This window comes from Micropterus salmoides, unplaced genomic scaffold (assembly GCF_014851395.1).
Source record: "Micropterus salmoides isolate LMB-PRFRI ecotype aquatic unplaced genomic scaffold, ASM1485139v1 Ms_hic_scaffold_5, whole genome shotgun sequence".
NCBI classification, from domain to species: domain Eukaryota; kingdom Metazoa; phylum Chordata; class Actinopteri; order Centrarchiformes; family Centrarchidae; genus Micropterus; species Micropterus salmoides.
In genome coordinates this window covers 37,839,472-37,860,725 of record NW_024044237.1, presented here as the reverse complement: position 1 = coordinate 37,860,725, position 21,254 = coordinate 37,839,472, and the positions used below count along the sequence as shown (strand labels likewise).

At 47.0% G+C, this 21,254-nt stretch overlaps 1 protein-coding gene across 1 annotated transcript; it reads right to left on the bottom strand.

Moving 5' to 3' along the window:
• Positions 1–1,307: 1,307 nt before the first annotated feature.
• LOC119888962 (paralemmin-1-like) lies at positions 1,308–20,235 on the bottom strand. Its single transcript, XM_038699774.1, has 7 exons — positions 20,162–20,235; positions 17,779–17,824; positions 14,969–15,049; positions 8,398–8,519; positions 7,826–7,889; positions 5,780–5,801; positions 1,308–1,650 (listed from the first exon to the last, which is right to left on the bottom strand). Exons 1-7 carry the CDS (start codon positions 20,167–20,169, stop codon positions 1,553–1,555), a joined length of 441 nt encoding a protein of 146 aa, XP_038555702.1. The 5' UTR covers positions 20,170–20,235; the 3' UTR covers positions 1,308–1,552.
• Positions 20,236–21,254: the final 1,019 nt, after the last annotated feature.

Sequence of the window (21,254 nt, the reverse complement as noted above, 5' to 3'; positions counted from 1 at the left end):
TGCATGTTACTACGCAACTTCTCCCTTTCCGGTAGTCTTGTGCTTCTCGTCTCTCCTCTCTCCTCCTATCACTTCCTGCAGGTTTTCTGGCTCTGGAGCTGTGGAGTCTGGATCTGCATGGGGTCTGGGTCTGGATCTGTGCTTGCAAGCTTCCTGCTGCCCTGCTGGGTCTCAGTTCTCACACAGAGTCCGGTCTGGATCTGCTGGTCCTCTCGTCCCTCTCTAGTTCACAGTGAGCAGTCGGGTTGTGGTCTGCATGTCATTACATTGTTCTGGTCCAGTGCGAGTGTTTGGGCTCCATATTGATCATCCAAATGTTCTAAACATTAAATACAGTAAACAGGAAGTGATTTGGACGCAGTCTGTCCGTCCTGAGTGCGGTGACAGTTCAGCAGGCGGCCATGTTGTCTCAGCAAGCGGGTTTCTGCTGTCACAGCTGAACCAGCCATTTAGAGCTAACTTCAGGACATCATCCAACGATGGTTGAGGTCAAGGGCAGCTGGACTTGGTTGAAGATACTGGAAGACGTAACGACGTCTTCAAAGTCGTTAGAGCCACCCGAGGCCAAGTCTGAACGACCATAGTTGGCATCTCACCGAAGGCCAAGAGGAAATGCTTGTTCAGTTTCCTGGGAAGTGACGGCTTCTCAACTCGTGTGTAAATGGCTTCCCTCACACCTCTTTCAAACCATCCATCTTCTCTGTCTAAAATGTGCACCTGGTGGTCCTCAAACGAGTGTCCTCTGTCCTTCAGATGTAAGTAGACTGGAGTCTTGACCTGAGGAGTTGGCCCTTCTGTGTGAGCCATGCGTTTGTGTCGTGGTTGTTTAGTCTCCCAATATACAGGTCTGTGCATTCCTCACTGCATTGGACCGCATACACTAGATTGCTTTTCTTCTGTTTGGGTGTGCGGTCTTTGGGGTGGACCAGCATCTCTATATTGGGAGACTAAACAACCACTACACAAACACATGGCTCAACACAGAAGGGCCAACTCCTCAGGTCAAGACTCTGCAGTCTGAAGGACAGAGGACACTCGTATGAGGACCACCAGGTGCACATTTTAGACAGAGATGGTTCTCTGCACGTTGGAAGATGGATGGTTTGAAAGAGGTGTCAAGGAAGCATCTACACCCAGGTTGAGAAGCCATCTCTGAACAGGGGAGGGGGTCTACGCCACCACTTATCCCCCACTTACAATGCTGTCCTTTCATCACTTCCCAGGAAACTCAACAAGTATTTCCTCTTGGCCTCCGGTGAAGATACCAACGATGGTCGTTCAGTCTTGGCCTCGGGTGGCTCTAATGACCATGAAGACTGTCGTTACCACAGCCAGGAGCACTAACGAACCAGCGGTATTGACGATCCTAGCCAACGATCCCACTGACGTTAAATAGAGTTTCCCTACCAGTCAGTCAGAAATGAAAGTCTCTCGGATGAGGGACGAAACGTCTTCTAGCATCTTCAATAAAGTCCAGTTGCCCTGGACCTCAACCATCGTTGGATAACTATGACCTGGATGACTGAGAACCTTCACAGACATCTTCAGGACATCAACAAACAAAGGGCTTCCTCTGGGACTCACCTCTCTTCATCTCCTCTGTCGCCTCTCTCGGTTTGATCATTCGGGGGCTTTTGTGAACTTTGACCTCTGCAAAGGTTCATGGGAGAGAAAGGAGGCGGGCACAGAGACAGATTGGAGGTAAGGTGCCAATCAGACAGAGACACATCGTGGAGCGGGGCGTCAGGACCCAGCTCCAATCCTCTCTCAACGTCCAACAGCTACTAGCTAGCGAGCCTGTTTATGGCCATTCACCTGAGACACTCGCCTGAGAGATTCACCTGAGAGATTCACCTGAGAGATTCACCTGAGAGATTCACCTGAGACACTCGCCTGAGAGATTCACCTGAGACACTCGCCTGAGAGATTCACCTGAGACACTCGCCTGAGAGATTCACCTGAGAGATTCACCTGAGACACTCGCCTGAGAGATTCACCTGAGACACTCGCCTGAGAGATTCACCTGAGACACTCGCCTGAGAGATTCACCTGAGACACTCGCCTGAGAGATTCACCTGAGACACTCGCCTGAGAGATTCACCTGAGACACTCGCCTGAGAGATTCACCTGAGAGATTCACCTGAGACACTCGCCTGAGAGATTCGCCTGAGACACTCGCCTGAGAGATTCACCTGAGACACTCGCCTGAGAGATTCACCTGAGAGATTCACCTGAGAGATTCACATGAGACACTCGCCTGAGAGATTCACATGAGAGATTCACCTGAGAGATTCACCTGAGAGATTCACCTGAGAGACTGGCCTGAGAGATTCACCTGAGAGATTCACCTGAGAGATTCACCTGAGAGATTCACCTGAGAGATTCACCTGAGACACTCGCCTGAGAGATTCACCTGAGAGATTCACCTGAGAGATTCACCTGAGAGATTCACCTGAGAGATTCACCTGAGAGATTCACATGAGAGATTCACCTGAGAGATTCACCTGAGAGATTCACCTGAGAGATTCACCTGAGACACTCGCCTGAGAGATTCACCTGAGAGATTCACCTGAGAGATTCACATGAGACACTCGCCTGAGAGATTCACATGAGAGATTCACCTGAGAGATTCACCTGAGAGATTCACCTGAGAGACTGGCCTGAGAGATTCACCTGAGAGATTCACCTGAGAGATTCACCTGAGAGATTCACCTGAGAGATTCACCTGAGACACTCGCCTGAGAGATTCACCTGAGAGATTCACCTGAGAGATTCACCTGAGAGATTCACCTGAGAGATTCACCTGAGACACTCGCCTGAGAGATTCACCTGAGAGATTCACATGAGAGATTCACCTGAGAGATTCACCTGAGAGATTCACATGAGACACTCGCCTGAGAGATTAACCTGAGAGATTCACCTGAGACACTCGCCTGAGAGATTCACCTGAGATTCACCTGAGACACTCGCCTGAGAGATTCACCTGAGACACTCGCCTGAGAGATTCACCTGAGAGATTCACCTGAGAGATTCGCCTGAGACACTCGCCTGAGAGATTCACCTGAGACACTCGCCTGAGAGATTCACATGAGAGATTCACCTGAGACACTCGCCTGAGAGATTCACCTGAGACACTGGCCTGAGAGATTCACCTGAGAGATTCACCTGAGACACTCGCCTGAGAGATTCACCTGAGACACTCGCCTGAGAGATTCACCTGAGAGATTCACCTGAGAGATTCACCTGAGAGATTCACCTGAGACACTCGCCTGAGAGATTCACCTGAGAGATTCACCTGAGAGATTCGCCTGAGAGATTCACCTGAGACACTCGCCTGAGAGATTCACCTGAGACACTCGCCTGAGAGATTCACCTGAGAGATTCACCTGAGACACTCGCCTGAGAGATTCACCTGAGACACTCGCCTGAGAGATTCACCTGAGAGATTCACCTGAGAGATTCGCCTGAGACACTCGCCTGAGAGATTCGCCTGAGAGATTCACCTGAGAGATTCACCTGAGACACTCGCCTGAGAGATTCACCTGAGAGATTCACCTGAGAGATTCACCTGAGACACTCGCCTGAGAGATTCACCTGAGAGATTCACCTGAGAGATTCACCTGAGACACTCGCCTGAGACACTCGCCTGAGAGATTCACATGAGAGATTCACCTGAGAGATTCACCTGAGAGATTCACATGAGACACTCCCCTGAGAGATTCCCCTGAGAGATTCACATGAGAGATTCACCTGAGAGATTCACCTGAGACACTCGCCTGAGAGATTCACCTGAGATTCACCTGAGAGATTCACCTGAGAGATTCACCTGAGAGATTCACCTGAGACACTGGCCTGAGAGATTCACCTGAGAGATTCACCTGAGACACTCCCCTGAGAGATTCACCTGAGATTCACCTGAGAGATTCACCTGAGAGATTCACCTGAGAGATTCACCTGAGACACTCCCCTGAGAGATTCACCTGAGATTCACCTGAGAGATTCACCTGAGAGATTCACCTGAGAGATTCACCTGAGAGATTCACCTGAGACACTGGCCTGAGAGATTCACCTGAGAGATTCACCTGAGACACTCCCCTGAGAGATTCACCTGAGATTCACCTGAGAGATTCACATGAGAGATTCACCTGAGAGATTCACATGAGAGATTCACCTGAGAGATTCACATGAGACACTCCCCTGAGAGATTCCCCTGAGAGATTCACCTGAGAGATTCACATGAGAGATTCACCTGAGAGATTCACCTGAGACACTCGCCTGAGAGATTCACCTGAGACACTGGCCTGAGAGATTCACCTGAGAGATTCACCTGAGAGATTCACCTGAGAGATTCACCTGAGACACTCGCCTGAGAGATTCACCTGAGACACTCGCCTGAGAGATTCACCTGAGACACTCGCCCGAGAGATTCACCTGAGACACTCGCCCGAGAGATTCACATGAGAGATTCACATGAGAGATTCACCTGAGACACTCGCCTGAGAGATTCACCTGAGAGATTCACCTGAGACACTCGCCTGAGAGATTCACCTGAGACACTCGCCCGAGAGATTCACCTGAGACACTCGCCTGAGAGATTCACATGAGAGATTCACATGAGAGATTCACCTGAGACACTCGCCCGAGACACTCGCCTGAGAGATTCGCCTGAGAGATTCACCTGAGACACTCGCCCGAGAGATTCACCTGAGAGATTCACCTGAGACACTCGCCTGAGAGATTCACCTGAGACACTCGCCCGAGAGATTCACCTGAGAGATTCACCTGAGAGATTCACCTGAGACACTCGCCTGAGAGATTCACCTGAGAGATTCACCTGAGACACTCGCCTGAGAGATTCACCTGAGACACTCGCCCGAGAGATTCACCTGAGAGATTCACCTGAGACACTCGCCTGAGAGATTCACTTGAGACACTCGCCTGAGAGATTCGCCTGAGAGATTCACCTGAGACACTGGCCTGAGAGATTCACCTGAGAGATTCACATGAGAGATTCACCTGAGAGATTCACCTGAGAGATTCACCTGAGACACTCGCCTGAGAGATTCGCCTGAGAGATTCACCTGAGAGATTCACCTGAGAGATTCACCTGAGACACTCGCCTGAGAGATTCGCCTGAGACACTCGCCTGAGAGATTCACCTGAGAGATTCACCTGAGACACTCGCCCGAGAGATTCACCTGAGACACTCACCTGAGAGATTCACCTGATTCACTGATTTGTATTTGCTTAATGTGTCTGACCTTCAATTAAGCTCATCTAATTAAATATCACTAACATCACCTCTGGACTCGGCGCCTTGTGCTGAACATATTACACACTATATATATATATATATATATATATATATATATATATATATAGTGTTAGAACTTTTATGTGCGTCTAAAAACTGCTGTAAAAACTGATATCTGTAAATCGATTTATGTATTAATATAATCTGACTGCTGTAATCAGATTAATATTTTACAATTGTAATGTGAGTAATATGACCAAATGACTGTAATCTGATTACAATAATCTGATGACTGTAATTTGTCTGTTGCAAAGTGTAATCTAAACTCACCAGTCTGATGACTGTAGTCTGATTACACAACAGAGTTCAGCAGAGTCTCACCTTGAACTATCGAACCTGCAGCTGCAGCTCTGTCCTGCTGACGGCTGCTGTGACCTTTGACCTCTACAGCTGATCACAGAGACACGGTGAGAGGGAGACGAGAGAAACAACAAGACAGAAACAGACAGACAAAAAGAAATTTACCTGTAACTGATCCTGAAGACACCTGCAGGCACAGAGACAGAAGGAGGAAGTTCAACTTCAAGATAAAAGTCCAACAGGAAACAGAACCCCCTACAGGCTGCAAGTTCATTACGGCCACGATATGAACAGACGTCATGATGATTTAGTGTTTGCTACTAACTGTAACCTGATTACTGTAATCCTGAGCTTGGTTTACAATAACATTCAAAGATCTATGGCAGGGGTCTGTCCGATATAGGGCTTTAAGGGCGGGTTCACACCTAAAAGTCCGGGTCCGGAAATGGCGGCTGCAAACGCACTACTAGTTCACCCGTCAGCAAAACAGTAAACGTTTTTAACCAATGAAAGGACACACAGTAATACACTTCCTGTGATTGGTTCGAATGGTGGTAACACCAGAAATGAACCGCTCCAGAGTTCACTTGGTCTGAGACCACCTCTGTGAGGCGGACCAGGGAGCAGTTGTCCGGTCCGCACCAGAGTTCAAGTATGCCGTTCACACTGACCCAGCGCTGTGGCGTTCGGTTTAACCGGACTAAACGAGGTCAGTGGGAAGCCACCTTGAGCTGTTAGTTTTTATTTCATGTGTTCTAACCCGAGGAGGAGGAAGGACTTCAGTGTCCGTTATCTGACTAGATTATAGCGACTAGGGTAATCTGTCTACTGTAATCTGACTAGTTTATAGCGACTAGGGTAATCTGACTAGTTTATAGCGACTAGGTTAATCTGACTAATGTAATCTGACTAGTTTATAGCGACTAGGTTAATCTGACTAATGTAATCTGACTAGTTTATAGCAACTAGGGTAATCTGACTAGTTTATAGCGACTAGGGTAATCTGACTAGTTTATAGCGACTAGGGTAATCTGACTAGTTTATAGCGACTAGGGTAATCTGACTAATGTAATCTGACTAGTTTATAGCGACTAGAGTAATGTGATTATTGTAATCTTACCATTGTTATCTGACTAATGTAATCTGACTAGTTTATAGCGACTAGGGTAATCTGACTAATGTAATCTGACTAGTTTATAGCGACTAGGGTAATCTGACTAATGTAATCTGACTAGTTTATAGCGACTAGGGTAATCTGACTAGTTTATAGCGACTAGGGTAATCTGACTAATGTAATCTGACTACTTTATAGTGACTAGGGTAATCTGACTAGTTTATAGCGACTAGGGTAATCTGACTACTTTATAGTGACTAGGGTAATCTGACTAATTTATAGCGACTAGGGTAATCTGACTAATGTAATCTGACTAGTTTATAGTGACTAGGGTAATCTGACTAATGTAATCTGACTAGTTTATAGTGACTAGGGTAATCTGACTAGTTTATAGTGACTAGGGTAATCTGACTAATGTAATCTGACTACTTTATAGTGACTAGGGTAATCTGACTAATGTAATCTGACTAGTTTATAGTGACTAGGGTAATCTGACTAATTTATAGCGACTAGGGTAATCTGACTAATGTAATCTGACTAGTTTATAGTGACTAGGGTAATCTGACTAATGTAATCTGACTAGTTTATAGTGACTAGGGTAATCTGACTAGTTTATAGCGACTAGGGTAATCTCACCTAGTAATCTGACTAGTTTATAGTGACTAGGGTAATCTGATTAGTTTATAGCGACTAGGGTAATCTCACTAATGTAATCTGTCTAGTTTATAGTGACTAGGGTAATCTGATTAGTTTATAGCGACTAGGGTAATCTGACTAATGTAATCTGACGTAATCTGACTAATGTAATCTGACTAGTTTATAGTGACTAGGGTAATCTGACTAGTTTATAGTGACTAGGGTAATCTGATTAGTTTATAGTGACTAGGGTAATCTGACTAATGTAATCTGACTAGTTTATAGTGACTAGGGTAATCTGACTAGTTTATAGTGACTAGGGTAATCCGACTAACGTAATCTGACTAGTTTATAGTGACTAGGGTAATCTGATTAGTTTATAGTGACTAGGGTAATGTGGCTGTAGTCTGAAAAATGTAATCTGCGTGTGTGTATGTGTGTGTGTGTGTGTGTGTTCTCACAGTAGTGTGTGTTATGGTCTGACAACCGGCTCCAGTTTCCAAACTGACCAGCTCCTGCTCCAACCTGCAACAAATATGCAACAAACGTTGATTTTAATCCTGCCTGGAGCTCAGGTTACAATGACTTGTCTGTCTGTGAACTGGCTTTCCTCCTGTAATTTAAACATAAATCTCACCAGACTAGATCAGACCTGTTGATGGTCTCCTCCAGGCTCCTGGTCTAACATCAGACTAGATTAGATCAGACTAGATCAGACCTGTTGATGGTCTCCCCCAGGCTCCTGGTTTTACATTAGACTACATTAGATCAGACTAGATCAGACCTGTTGATGGTCTCCCCCAGGCTCCTGGTCTTACATTAGACTAGATTAGATTAGACCTGTTGATGGTCTCCCCCAGGCTCCTGGTCTTACATTAGATTAGATCAGACTAGATCAGACCTGTTGATGGTCTCCTCCAGGCTCCTGGTCTTACATTAGACTAGATTAGATCAGACTAGATCAGACCTGCTGATGGTCTCTCCCAGGCTCCTGGTCTTACATTAGACTACATTAGATCAGACTAGATCAGACCTGTTGATGGTCTCCTCCAGGCTCCTAGTCTTGGCCTTGTCCTGCTCCAGCTGTCTCCTCACGTCGTCCTGTTCTGGTCCTGCAGCTCCCTCCAGCAGCCAGCGCTCCCTCAGAGCCTTCGACTTGAACACAGACAGGAAGTACAGTCACGCTGGTTCATTGGTATGAAAGAATAAAAGTATAAAAGTACTCTGTGATCTTCAAAAGTATTTTTGTTTTTCAGGTTGACAGTGTGCTTCCTAAACATCTGAATCTGAATGATGTTCTCTGACTCATAAGTAAAACTGGCTTGTTCACATCATAATGTTTAAAAGAATCCAAAAGTCATGAACAAGGAAGCTAAAATCAGGACAAACTCTTGTGTTTGTACAGCCTTTGACACCATCTCTCATAACATCCTCCTTGACAGATTAGTCACTATTGGTTTGGACCGGTTTAAATCATCTCTCTCTGGCCGCACTCACTTCATCCAACTCAAAACATTTCAAATCAGAGCTACCCCCCCTGTCACTACTGGTGTTCCCCAGGGCTCTGTCCTGGGGCCCCTTCTGTTCATCATCTATCTGCTTCCACTTGGCCATATCTTCCGTAAATTTAACATCCAGATCCACTGATATGCAGATGACATCCTGCTCTACCTGTCCACCAAACCTACCACATCTCTCCCACCCACCCCCTCTCTGATTGCCGGAACGGAAATCAAATCCTGGTTCTCTTGCAACTTCCTCAAACTTAACAGTGACAAAACCGAGGTCCTCCTCATTGGCACCAAATCCACTTTGACTAAATCTAAATCTGTTTTTCTCTTACCATTGACAACTCCACATTTTCCTCCTCCTCTCCGGTCAAGAGTCCGGGTGTGATCCTCGACACTTTCATTTCAAGCTCACATTAATAATGTCACTCGGTCTGCATGCTTCCATTTACGTAACATTAATCGCCTCCGTCTGTCTCTCTCACCCACTAGTACAGCCATTCTCATTCGCACACTGCTCACATCCCGCATTGATTATTGTAATTCTCTTCTCGTTGGTCTTCCTCTCAAATCCATACATAAACTTCAACTGGTTCAGAACTCTGCTGCCCGGATCATCACCAGAACCCCTTCTATTAATCATATCACTCCTGTCCTTCAACAGCTTCATTGGCTCCCAGTTAAATACCGCATTGATTTCAAGACTCTGCTCCTAACCTTCAAGGCCATTCATAACCTCGCTCCTCGGTACCTCACTGACCTCCTTCATATAACACCCCCACCCGTAGTCTTAGGTCTTCTTCTGTTCACCTCACTGTACCTCCTGCTCGTTTGACCACCATGGGGTTCAGAGCCTTCAGCCGCTCGGCCCCTCGTCTCTAGAACTCTCTTCCACCAGACCTCCGCAACATTGACTCGCTTTCACTTTTTTTTAAATCTCGCCTGAAAACACATCTTTTTAAACTGGCATCACTCTGTCATCACTCATTATGTACCCTGATTTTATGCACTGTAATTATAGTTAATTTTATTGATTTATTTATTATTTACTGTACTGTTCTATTATGTTTTGTGAGGTGACCTTGACTGTTCAGAAAGGTGCATATAAATAAAATGTATTATTATTAAATCACCACAAGTAAACACAAAATGCAATTTATAAATGAAGGCTTTTATTATCAAGGGGAAAAACTCCAAACCTACATGGCCCTGTGTGAAAAAGTGATTGACCCCTAAACCTAATAACTGGTTGGGCCCCTCTTCCAACTAGTGGTGGAAGAAGTACTCAATTTTCATACTTAAGTAAAAGTACAGTTACCACGTGAAAAATGTTACTCAAGTAAAAGTAAAAGTCATCCAGTGTAAACCTACTCGGATAAAAGTAAAAAAGTACCTGGTTTTAAAAATACTTAAGTAATCAAAAGTAAAAGTGTTATGGCAGAAAATTGTGTCCTCTTGCATTTAATCTTATATGTATGATCTTTTACTTTTTACTTTTACTATTATATCCTTATTATATCCTTAACCTTTCCTCTCCTATACTTCTTATGTTAGTCTGTCCACATTTCCTAGGGTTTAGGTCAGAGCTGTGAGATTGTTTTTGGTGCTTTCCCTCTCTTGTTGTTCCTCTCCTCTCCTGGAATGTTCATTCAAGGCCGAGAGAGGATCTCTGTTCCCCAAAACACAGAAACCTAGACTGTGTAAATGATGATGCATCCCTTTGCTTGGGGCCAGATGTTAGTGACTGTCTTAGGAGACAGAACCTCTGGTCCAGCTGATTTGTGTTGTAGTACTTTTCTGTTTATTCTCTTTTGTTAAATAAATTCTTCAAAGGCAACAGTTTGTTGTAACTGAATTATTTGCTCAGCCCCTCACCAGGAATATAATTTCCACGACAAAAAGTACTACACATCAAAATCTATTAATCTTACAAAACGCAATCTATCTATTTAAAATGACTCAAGGCAGGTTTGAATACAGCATCATAAGTTATAGTGAGTCACAGTAAGGAAAACTGAGTCGCAGTGGATATTTCCTATACTGTGGGGGGATAAGTCTACATTATTGCCCTGCTGGTGTGGTAGTATCTCCTTCAGACCGTCTGACAGACAAAGAACCACGTTTGGGACATTGGGTATATTAAGATGAGACAAGGAGGCGGAAACCAAAACTAACTGAAACACTTCTCAGTTCACAATCTCACCAAAAAGCCACACATGTTGACTTCAGCACCTCTCATAAAGTGCAGCTCACAGTCCCACACAGACCTGGCTGGTTTCTATGGCAAACTCTACCAGCTACATTACCACTCGGTCACAGACTGGCTGCGACTCAAGGCTCGTGCAGACTACACGACTTTCAGCGTCGGCCGATGGCCGTGCTGTTCACACTACACAGCTCGCCGTCTTGTGAAGTGTCTTGAAGTCGTTGTGGCGTTCACATTACGTGACTTTTCGGTGACAGTCGAACTACACGAGCTGACAGCGGATCTGTGACCCGATGCTGGTCTCCAAACCACGTTTAGTCAGGAAAACACACGTGAAATGTTAAATGGGAAATGGGGCAATCCTGCACAGGAAACAGCTGTTGTTTGTTATTATAAAGATGGTTCAGCACAGCAGGGATCGTCTGAGCTACAGAGAGCTGGAGGGGAGTAAAAAGGGTTTTGCAGTGAAAAAGTAGCTGCCTGCTCTCATTGGCTGGATGTCAAGTCAGCCAACTCCTCCAGATATTTGGCGTGCTAGATATCTGCCAGACGTCTGCGATGTGTCAGAAATGTGTCGGGGAGCTTTTTGATGCGTCATTGATTAGTTCACACATAACGACTGGTGACCGCCGATCGACCGCTGATTTACTCACGATCACAGCCTGACGGTCGTCAAGCGGCACATCGGGCTATAAACCGTGCAGTGTGAACTCGGCTTCATAGAGCAAATACAGAGCTGCCGCACAGTCACACCTGACACCACAATGCTCTCACTGCAATCCTCCCTCTGTGAGAAGCCTGAATAGAAACCTCTACTAGACAAATCCAGTGCTGGTTTGAACAGACCTCTGCACACTAACTTGGCCCTCATGAAGTCTGATAAGATTCGGGGCCAGTCTGCTGGGTCATTTGGTGGAGCAACTGTTTCATTAGGGTCTGAGCTGCTGGCTGTACATCTCTGGCTGTGCTCGTACTGGCTGAGGCTGGACGTGTTTCACCTGGGTCTATGTGACGTGCTAAAGACATCTGGGGTCTCATTTCTAAACGGTGCGTACGTTCAAAACAGGGCTGGAAACGTGCGGACGCCACTTCCCACGCAAAGGTTGTGATCCAATGTGCGTCCTGTAAGTAAAGGAGGAGAAAAGAGAAAAGGCGCCGCACACGGCAGAAGGATGTAACGCTTTGAAATGAAGAGGTGGAAAATAAATCCAAATATTCCCTCTGAGTATTCCAGGCTTAAAGCCTTTCTGAATAAATAGTGGCACAAAAAAAAAATAATAATAATTTAAGATCATTTGCAGCCACAAAGATCCAGATTCAGGATCAGAAACACAAACGGAGAAAGAACGCCTCAGATATGTTGCACAGTTTAATCAGGAATCAGATTAATTAATACCTGCATGCAGCAATTTATTCTCCTGAATAAGGTGAACAGGAGACAAATTACATTTAAACTGATGCTGTTTTCAGAGCGTCAGTCGAGCCAATAGGAGAGCAGAGTTTCATATACTGTTATCAGATGTTCGTGGAGCCAAACGCTGAGCGCCGGCGTGTGGATGTGATGCTGCTTGTAAAAACACGTTATGGAAATAAAACACTATTTTATGTCATTACAACACGTCCTACTTCTTTAACTCGTCAGCAGCCTCGTTCAGCGAGCCGACTGTTTGTGGAAATAAATGTTTAAACACAGAGGAAGTCATGTGTTTTCCTCTCTTTTCAAACGGGGGAATCCAAAACCAAGAATGCAAAGAACGGGCTTGTGTTCTTGGGGAGAACATTCTTGCTAGCTGGGATATCTCTGCCGTCAAGTTCACACAAGTTACCAACCGATGGGCCATGATGTCAGTTTGGATTTTTTCCCCTTCTTCCCCTTCCCCTAAAACCCTTCATTTAAAAACTGCATTTTGTGTCATCTTTGTCTAATATTACAATTTGTCTGATGATCTGAAACATTTCAGTGTGACAAACATGCAGAAAAATAAGAAATCAGGAAGGGGGCAAACACTTTTTCACACACATATATACATATACATAAATATATATACACATATACATGACTATATATTATCTGTGTTCATCTTTACTTTGGCTCAGTTTGGTCCCCTTTTGTGGATTTTGCAGAATCAGGTTCAGATCAGATGATATCTGAAGCAGACGTGTTTCTGAGAGTGGATGTGTCATGTGATCAGTCTGCATTAAAAATACTCAGTTATTTCAAAGCCGCGGCTGCGAGTCTGGGGTGAAAGCAGTTGCAGCGTTTCTGTCTGATCCGAGATCAGCTGCAGATATTTTACTCTGCAGCTGTTCGCAGACTCAAAGCTTTGGGCCGCCACACCTCTGGATCTACGCTGTAAGATAAATCCCTCTCAATACAAGGCCAGCTGGCCCTCAAGGGCCACAGGGGCTCCTGGCTTACTGTGTGTGGTCATTAGCTGGTTTATATTGTTGTGAATGTTTTAGCGTATATTTCTCAGACTTTTTTATTGCTTTCATTCAGTGTTACTGTTGCTGTTGGTAGTTTGAGCTAAATTCTAATAAGAGTGACGCGATCAGCAGCGGCTGTATCTGACCCCGTGTCAAAATTTTGTTTTAAGACCTTTATTATGCTTACATATGCTTTTAGATATGCACGGGCCAGGACCGGAGCGCTCTGCAGCGGTGTAGTCAAACAGAAGATCGTTGGTACCCATCTCCAGAGTGATGTCGGTGAGGTGCCTGCAGAGCCCAAAGGATACTGAAGGACAGAACCCACCTAGCCACAGCCTGTTCACCCTGCTGCATGCTGGGAAGAGATGTAGAAGTTTCTGCTGCCGCACCACCAGACTGCAGAGCAGCTTTTCCCCCCAAGCCGTCAGACTCTTAAACTCTAATTCATCCTCAGCTCTGCTCCACTCATCGTAGTTTATTTAATTTTTAAAACTGAGTTTATTTTGATGTGGACTAAATGTTGCAGTATAGTTACAAACTATATTTCACTCAAACAAACAAATAAACCTTCCTTGTACCTTGTAAGAACAGACTACAATGTGTTATTTAATGTATTAGTTATCTTATCGTTAGCTTTTATTGTCGATAGGACAGCCGAGCCCAGGCCGCTGGCTTCAGGACTGGCAAGCGTTCTGGACTTCGTGAGGTAACCGACGCCTATAGTCGACTGATATTCGAATCACGTGTGTATTTGTGTGGCGGTGACTGTGAGTGGGGGGCGTTACTCACGGTGAATCCGCTTTAATCTGGAGAAGCTACAGAGCCGCAGTCTCTGTTCGTTTCTCACTGTAACTTACACTGCACATTTCTTGTGCAGAGTTTAGCGTGCATGCCGTGAGGCCGACATCTGCACGCACGTTGCAGTTCCCCGCGGGTCTATTTCAAGTAACTTATTAAAAGCAACATAATATTCTTTGTGTGGTTCATCAATGGTGAAAAATGATCTGCACGTCCCGTGTTCGGTGCAGACAACTCAACAACAGTGCTGCTGAGGCTCGGTCTCCTCAGCAAGTGTTCCTCTGCTGCCACTACACCCACACATTTGCATTGGCGCCCCTTCCTTAAGGGTTAGGGTTACAATTTAGGATTCATTCACGCACTTTCAAACATTTATTAAAAACTTTTTTCTTTTCACATGTTTATTTACAGCATTATATGTTGGAATTTATATTGTAACAGGCAGCATATCAACTTAATGGGAGAAAACTGGTAGTACTATGTAAAATCAGACGGCGAGCACCCCATATCACCAAAAGGGTATAATCCTCGTTTCGCTGCAAAGACTTATAGTTTAATTAGGCTCCATCCATTGACTCTTCGACTATTTGGGGTCAGCCCTGAAGGCAACGTTACCCAGCGGATAGTCAGCAGGGATGTGAACCATCAACCTGCCGTCTTACCTTCAGGTGCTGCAGAGCTCTCCGGTCGTCCTCCAGCTGACGCTTCTTGTTCTCGATCTCGGTCTGCCACTTCCTCTTCTCCTAGGGCATGATGGGAAACAGAATCAGACACACAAAGCTAAAGCTTCTAGCATGTGGAGACTGAGAGCTCTCATCACGGACACGCCAACCACTTTCAGATCTTATACTGCAAATTAACTTTTACTCTTCAGTAAATGCTGTTCCATAGCATTCACAAATATTTCACCACCGCTGGTCTGCTGGTTGAACATTGATCAAACTAATTTCTGTGGTTTGACCGTGTCTTTTTCACACGTAAGTTTATCGTTACCTTCAGGGAATGTCTATCAAGTCAATTTACATACCACAGACACCGGTGCAGAGCAGAATGGGCTTCCTTTAACAACTAACAGCTGCAATGCTGTAAACTAAAATTCAGAAAGCAATATGAAGAGCAGCTGCAGGCATCCGACACACTACGCTCGTTAGTTAGTGAGCTTCAAATGAGGCTTATCGTTCAGTTTCTCTCGATTGTCCCTCAGTATCTCAACATCGCAGAGGCTGCTAGCCACATTAGCCACGCAATATGCGAACGCTAAGTTAGCTAACCTTCAAAATTAACAGTACAACCTAAAACACGGAAACACTTCAGCCTTTAGACATACCAACTGACGACGCTCCAGCCGCTTTCAGCCTTTACACATACCAACTGACGACGCTCCAGCCGCTTTCAGCCTTTAGACATACCAACTGACGACGCTCCAGCCGCTTTCAGCCTTTACACATACCAACTGACGACGCTCCAGCAGCTTTCAGCCTTTACACATACCAACTGACGACGCTCCAGCCGCTTTCAGCCTTTACACATACCAACTGGCGACGCTCCAGCCGCTTTCAGCCTTTACACATACCAACTGACGACGCTCCAGCCGCTTTCAGCCTTTACACATACCAACTGACGACGCTCCAGCCGCTTTCAGCCTTTACACATACCAACTGGCGACGCTCCAGCCGCTTTCAGCCTTTACACATACCAACTGACGACGCTCCAGCCGCTTTCAGCCTTTACACATACCAACTGACGACGCTCCAGCCGCTTTCAGCCTTTACACATACCAACTGACGACGCTCCAGCAGCTTTCAGCCTTTACACATACCAACTGACGACGCTCCAGCCGCTTTCAGCCTTTACACATACCAACTGACGACGCTCCAGCCGCTTTCAGCCTTTACACATACCAACTGACGACGCTCCAGCCGCTTTCAGCCTTTACACATACCAACTGACGACGCTCCAGCCGCTTTCAGCCTTTACACATACCAACTGACGACGCTCCAGCCGCTTTCAGCCTTTACACATACCAACTGACGACGCTCCAGCCGCTTTCAGCCTTTACACATACCAACTGACGACGCTCCAGCCGCTTTCAGCCTTTACACATACCAACTGACGACGCTCCAGCAGCTTTCAGCCTTTACACATACCAACTGACGACGCTCCAGCAGCTTTCAGCCTTTACACATACCAACTGACGACGCTCCAGCAGCTTTCAGCCTTTACACATACCAACTGACGACGCTCCAGCCGCTTTCAGCCTTTACACATACCAACTGACGACGCTCCAGCCGCTTTCAGCCTTTACACATACCAACTGACGACGCTCCAGCCGCTTTCAGCCTTTACACATACCAACTGGCGACGCTCCAGCCGCTTTCAGCCTTTACACATACCAACTGGCGACGCTCCAGCCGCTTTCAGCCTTTACACATACCAACTGGCGACGCTCCAGCCGCTTTCAGCCTTTACACATACCAACTGGCGACGCTCCAGCCGCTTTCAGCCTTTACACATACCAACTGACGACGCTCCAGCAGCTTTCAGCCTTTACACATACCAACTGACGACGCTCCAGCCGCTTTCAGCCTTTACACATACCAACTGACGACGCTCCAGCCGCTTTCAGCCTTTACACATACCAACTGACGACGCTCCAGCCGCTTTCAGCCTTTACACATACCAACTGACGACGCTCCAGCAGCTTTCAGCCTTTACACATACCAACTGACGACGCTCCAGCCGCTTTCAGCCTTTACACATACCAACTGGCGACGCTCCAGCCGCTTTCAGCCTTTACACATACCAACTGGCGACGCTCCAGCCGCTTTCAGCCTTACACATACCAACTGACGACGCTCCAGCCGCTTTCAGCCTTTACACATACCAACTGGCGATGCTCCAGCAGCTTTCAGCCTTTACACATACCAACTGGCGACGCTCCAGCCGCTTTCAGCCTTTACACATACCAACTGACGACGCTCCAGCAGCTTTCAGCCTTTACACATACCAACTGACGACGCTCCAGCCGTTACAATGTGCTGCTTTAGGCTCTTACACTTCAAACCCTTACACTGCTCTGACCACATCTCACATGCAAACTATCAATGTGTTAATGCTTTTCAACCGGTTGACACCTGCAAAGGAAACACACAGTACACAGTATTATCGCGGATGTACACACAGTAATACTACTTATAGTACTGCAGTTACTGCTGAGGCCTGAGACAGCAGGATGATCGAGTTACACAGGTGTGTGTGTGGATCAATCAAGTGCATTAGTGAAAGAGCTTTGAAACAGACCTCAGATCAGCTGACAGTGGGGAAATATCTGCTGCTGTTGGAGGTTTATATCACATGTAAAAATACGCACATGTTCATAGTGTGTGTATTTGTATATTTATACAGGCGTGTGTATTTATACAGGTCTGTGTTGAGGTGGTGCATTCACTGACAGTATGTAAACTGGACTCACTGCGAGGAGCTGCAGTCGGTCCTGCTGACAGTCGCCGTCATTCACCCTGAGGACAGACAGACACATCAGAGTTCACCATGTTTCAGCCGTTACATCAGTCCGTCCAATCACAGGCCGCCTCACCCAGGAGGTTGTGGTTGTGGGTGGAGCCACAGTCTGATGATCAATAACCCATTTATATTTGAATGTGAACGGGAAGTTCCTGGATCCGGTTTCAGACTGAGGAAATGAAGCGGCTCTAAATAAAATATGAAGGAAATGAAGCGGCTCTGATGTTCAAGTGTGAATCTGGACCCAACGTTAGCTGGGAGTCCAAACCTGTACACGGTTGGTGGCTCTGAACTCTGTTGGGTCTGGATGTTTGAGTCTCAGGACTGCAGTTTATCTGCAGCCAGTCAGGCTGCAGATAAACATGAGTGTTAGCCGGTAGCTGTTAGCTCGCTGCCACTGAAGCTCCCTGGTTGTGTTGATTGATTAGTTCAGAGTCCTGGAGGTGGATCACCTGTTCAGGTAAACCGTGTGCTGTTCTGTGGAAAAAAACTTTTATGTGAACACATAATGAGTCCCACGTGGACTCCTGGACCGATGTGGGTCAGGGTCCCTGCTGAGTCCCACGTGGACTCCAGGACTGATGAGGGTCAGGGTTCTGCTGTGAAACAGTTAAACTGGGACCAGCCGATTCGCTGAGCTCAGCACAGTTTTGTTTCAGTGGATCTGAACTCAAAGGATCCTGAACAAAGCTGCTGTCCGGCTCCATGGAGACTCCACAACAGACACTCTGAGGGGTCAGATCCAGTTCAGTCCAGTTACTGAAGTGTGCTTCAGATCTGAGCAGCTGATTCTGATCGATCAGTTATTGACCAGAGAACGCTGGTGGATTTTAAGGACAGAGGCATGATGGGTAATGAGACAGCAGGTCTGAGTGGTCAGTTTGAAAATGTGAGTCAGCAGTTTGTCTGCAGTCCTGGTCCTGTCATGGACCCGCCCCTGACCTCTGACTCTGAAGTCTTGGTCCCATCACAGACCTGCCCCTGACCTCTGACTCTGAAGTCCTTGTCCTGTCACGGACCCGCCCCTGACCTCTGAGGTCCTGGTACCATCACGGACCCACCCCTGACCCGCCCCGACCTCTGACTCTGAAGTCCTTGTCCTGTCACGGACCCGCCCCTGACCTCTGAGGTCCTGGTACCATCACGGACCCACCCCTGACCCGCCCCGACCTCTGACTCTGAAGTCCTTGTCCTGTCACGGACCCGCCCCTGACCTCTGAGGTCCTGGTACCATCACGGACCCGCCCCTGACCTCTGACTCTGAAGTCCTTGTCCTGTCACGGACCCGCCCCTGACATCTGAGGTCCTGGTACCATCACGGACCCGCACCTGACCTCTGACTCTGAAGTCCTTGTCCTGTTACGGACCCGCCCCTGACCTCTGATTCTGCGGTCCTGGTCCCGTCACGGACACGCCCCTAAGGCTCCATCCCCACTGCAGCACCGCACACAGGAAGTGAACTGAACTCACTTTCAAAATAAAAAGATGGCACTTTTGAGGGAAGTGCTGTGTCAAACATTTTACACACAGAGACCAGAACAGAGCTCACAGAGACCACGTTGAACCAGGAGAGTTCAGGCCTTTAACCGTCTGCTGTGTCAAACACAGTAAACTGATTGATTATTGATGAAAACTGATGACTCATGAATTCAAATTTTCAAACGACATGAAGACAATGACTCAATGAGAAGTTTTATTATTAGTCTCATACGCAGAGTCCTCCGACCCTGCATAGACCTCCGATCCTGCATAGACCTCCGATCCTGCAGAGACCTCCAGCCCAACCCTTGCAAAGCTCAATACAAATAAAGTTTATTTTTAATAACAAAAGCGGACCCTAGAAAGGCTTTTATTTTGAAAATATGTATATGTCTATATGCGATACTGAACAGCAGCTATTGACCATAAATCAGGTCCTTCATGGCAAAAACTGATCAATATGTAATTATAAAGGCTCGTGCAGCTCATTGATAAGTGACCAGCTCTGTCCGGTCTGCTTCCGCCCAGAAAAGTAGACCCGGACAATTTGTGAGTCCGCCCAGATTTAATGTGATTTAACCCTTTAAAGTCTTCCTGCAGTGGCTCTCAGCTCTCACTCTCCAGTCCGCAGCTTAAATCGCTGATTTTTCGAACGGAGTTTGGCGCAGTTTCATTCCGCTCCGCTGCGGTTTCCTGCATAAAGACCCTGACTCAGCGTCTGACGGACTGATGCCGCACAATGACGACACACGAGGCACCGCACGCTCACATTCAAGCCACAGTTCACGTCACACACACATAAAGAAAATTACACACATGAAGAAGAAACAGACAAGAAATAAATGTGTACTCACTCCTCCATGTCTGTGCTGATCAGTCCGCTGCAGCCCGAATCATCTGATCCACATCCGAGAGTGGAGGGACCCGCCCACCGGGGGGGGGGGGGGGGGGGGGCAGGAGCCGGAGATGGGAGAGCAGGGGAGGAATAGGGAGGAAACGGGAGAGGAGACAGATGAAGGAGAGGAGACAGAGGGAGGTGATGGAGGAGAGGGGAGGAATCAAGGGGAGGAAACATGAGGAGGAAAAGGGAGGAAACAAGGAGAGGAAACAAGGGGGGAGAGGAGATAGATGGAGGTGATGGAGGAATAGGGAGGTAACAAGGGGGGAGAGGAGACAGATGGAGGAGAGGAGACTGAGGGAGGTGACAGAGGAGAGGGGAGGAAAGAAGGGGGGGGGGGGGGGGGGCAGGAGCCGGAGATGGGAGAGCAGGGGAGGAATAGGGAGGAAACGGGAGAGGAGACAGATGAAGGAGAGGAGACTGAGGGAGGTGATGGAGGAGAAGGGAGGAAACAAGGGGAGGAAACATTAGGAGGAAAAGGGAGGAAACAAGGAGAGGAAACAAGGGGGAGAGGAGATAGATGGAGGAGAGGAGACTGAGGGAGGTGATGGAGGAGAAGGGAGGAAACAAGGGGGGAGAGGAGATAGATGGAGGAGAGGAGACTGAGGGAGGTGATGGAGGAGAAGGGAGGAATCAAGGGGAGGAAACATGAGGAGGAAAAGGGAGGAAACAAGGAGAGGAAACAAGGGGGGAGAGGAGATAGATGGAGGTGATGGAGGAATAGGGAGGTAACAAGGGGGGAGAGGAGACAGATGGAGGAGAGGAGACTGAGGGAGGTGACAGAGGAGAGGGGAGGAAAGAAGGGGGGGGGGGGGGGGGGGGGCAGGAGCCGGAGATGGGAGAGCAGGGGAGGAATAGGGAGGAAACGGGAGAGGAGACAGATGAAGGAGAGGAGACTGAGGGAGGTGATGGAGGAGAAGGGAGGAAACAAGGGGAGGAAACATTAGGAGGAAAAGGGAGGAAACAAGGAGAGGAAACAAGGGGGAGAGGAGACAGATGAAGGAGAGGAGACTGAGGGAGGTGATGGAGGAGAAGGGAGGAAACAAGGG

Coding starts and splice junctions, on each gene's coding strand:
- LOC119888962 (XM_038699774.1), bottom strand. Junction 15,050..17,778: donor ACCGACTGCAGCTCCTCGCA/GTGAGTCCAGTT, acceptor ATCATGCCCTAG/GAGAAGAGGAAGTGGCAGAC. Junction 8,520..14,968: donor GAGCTCTGCAGCACCTGAAG/GTAAGACGGCAG, acceptor TCTGTGTTCAAG/TCGAAGGCTCTGAGGGAGCG.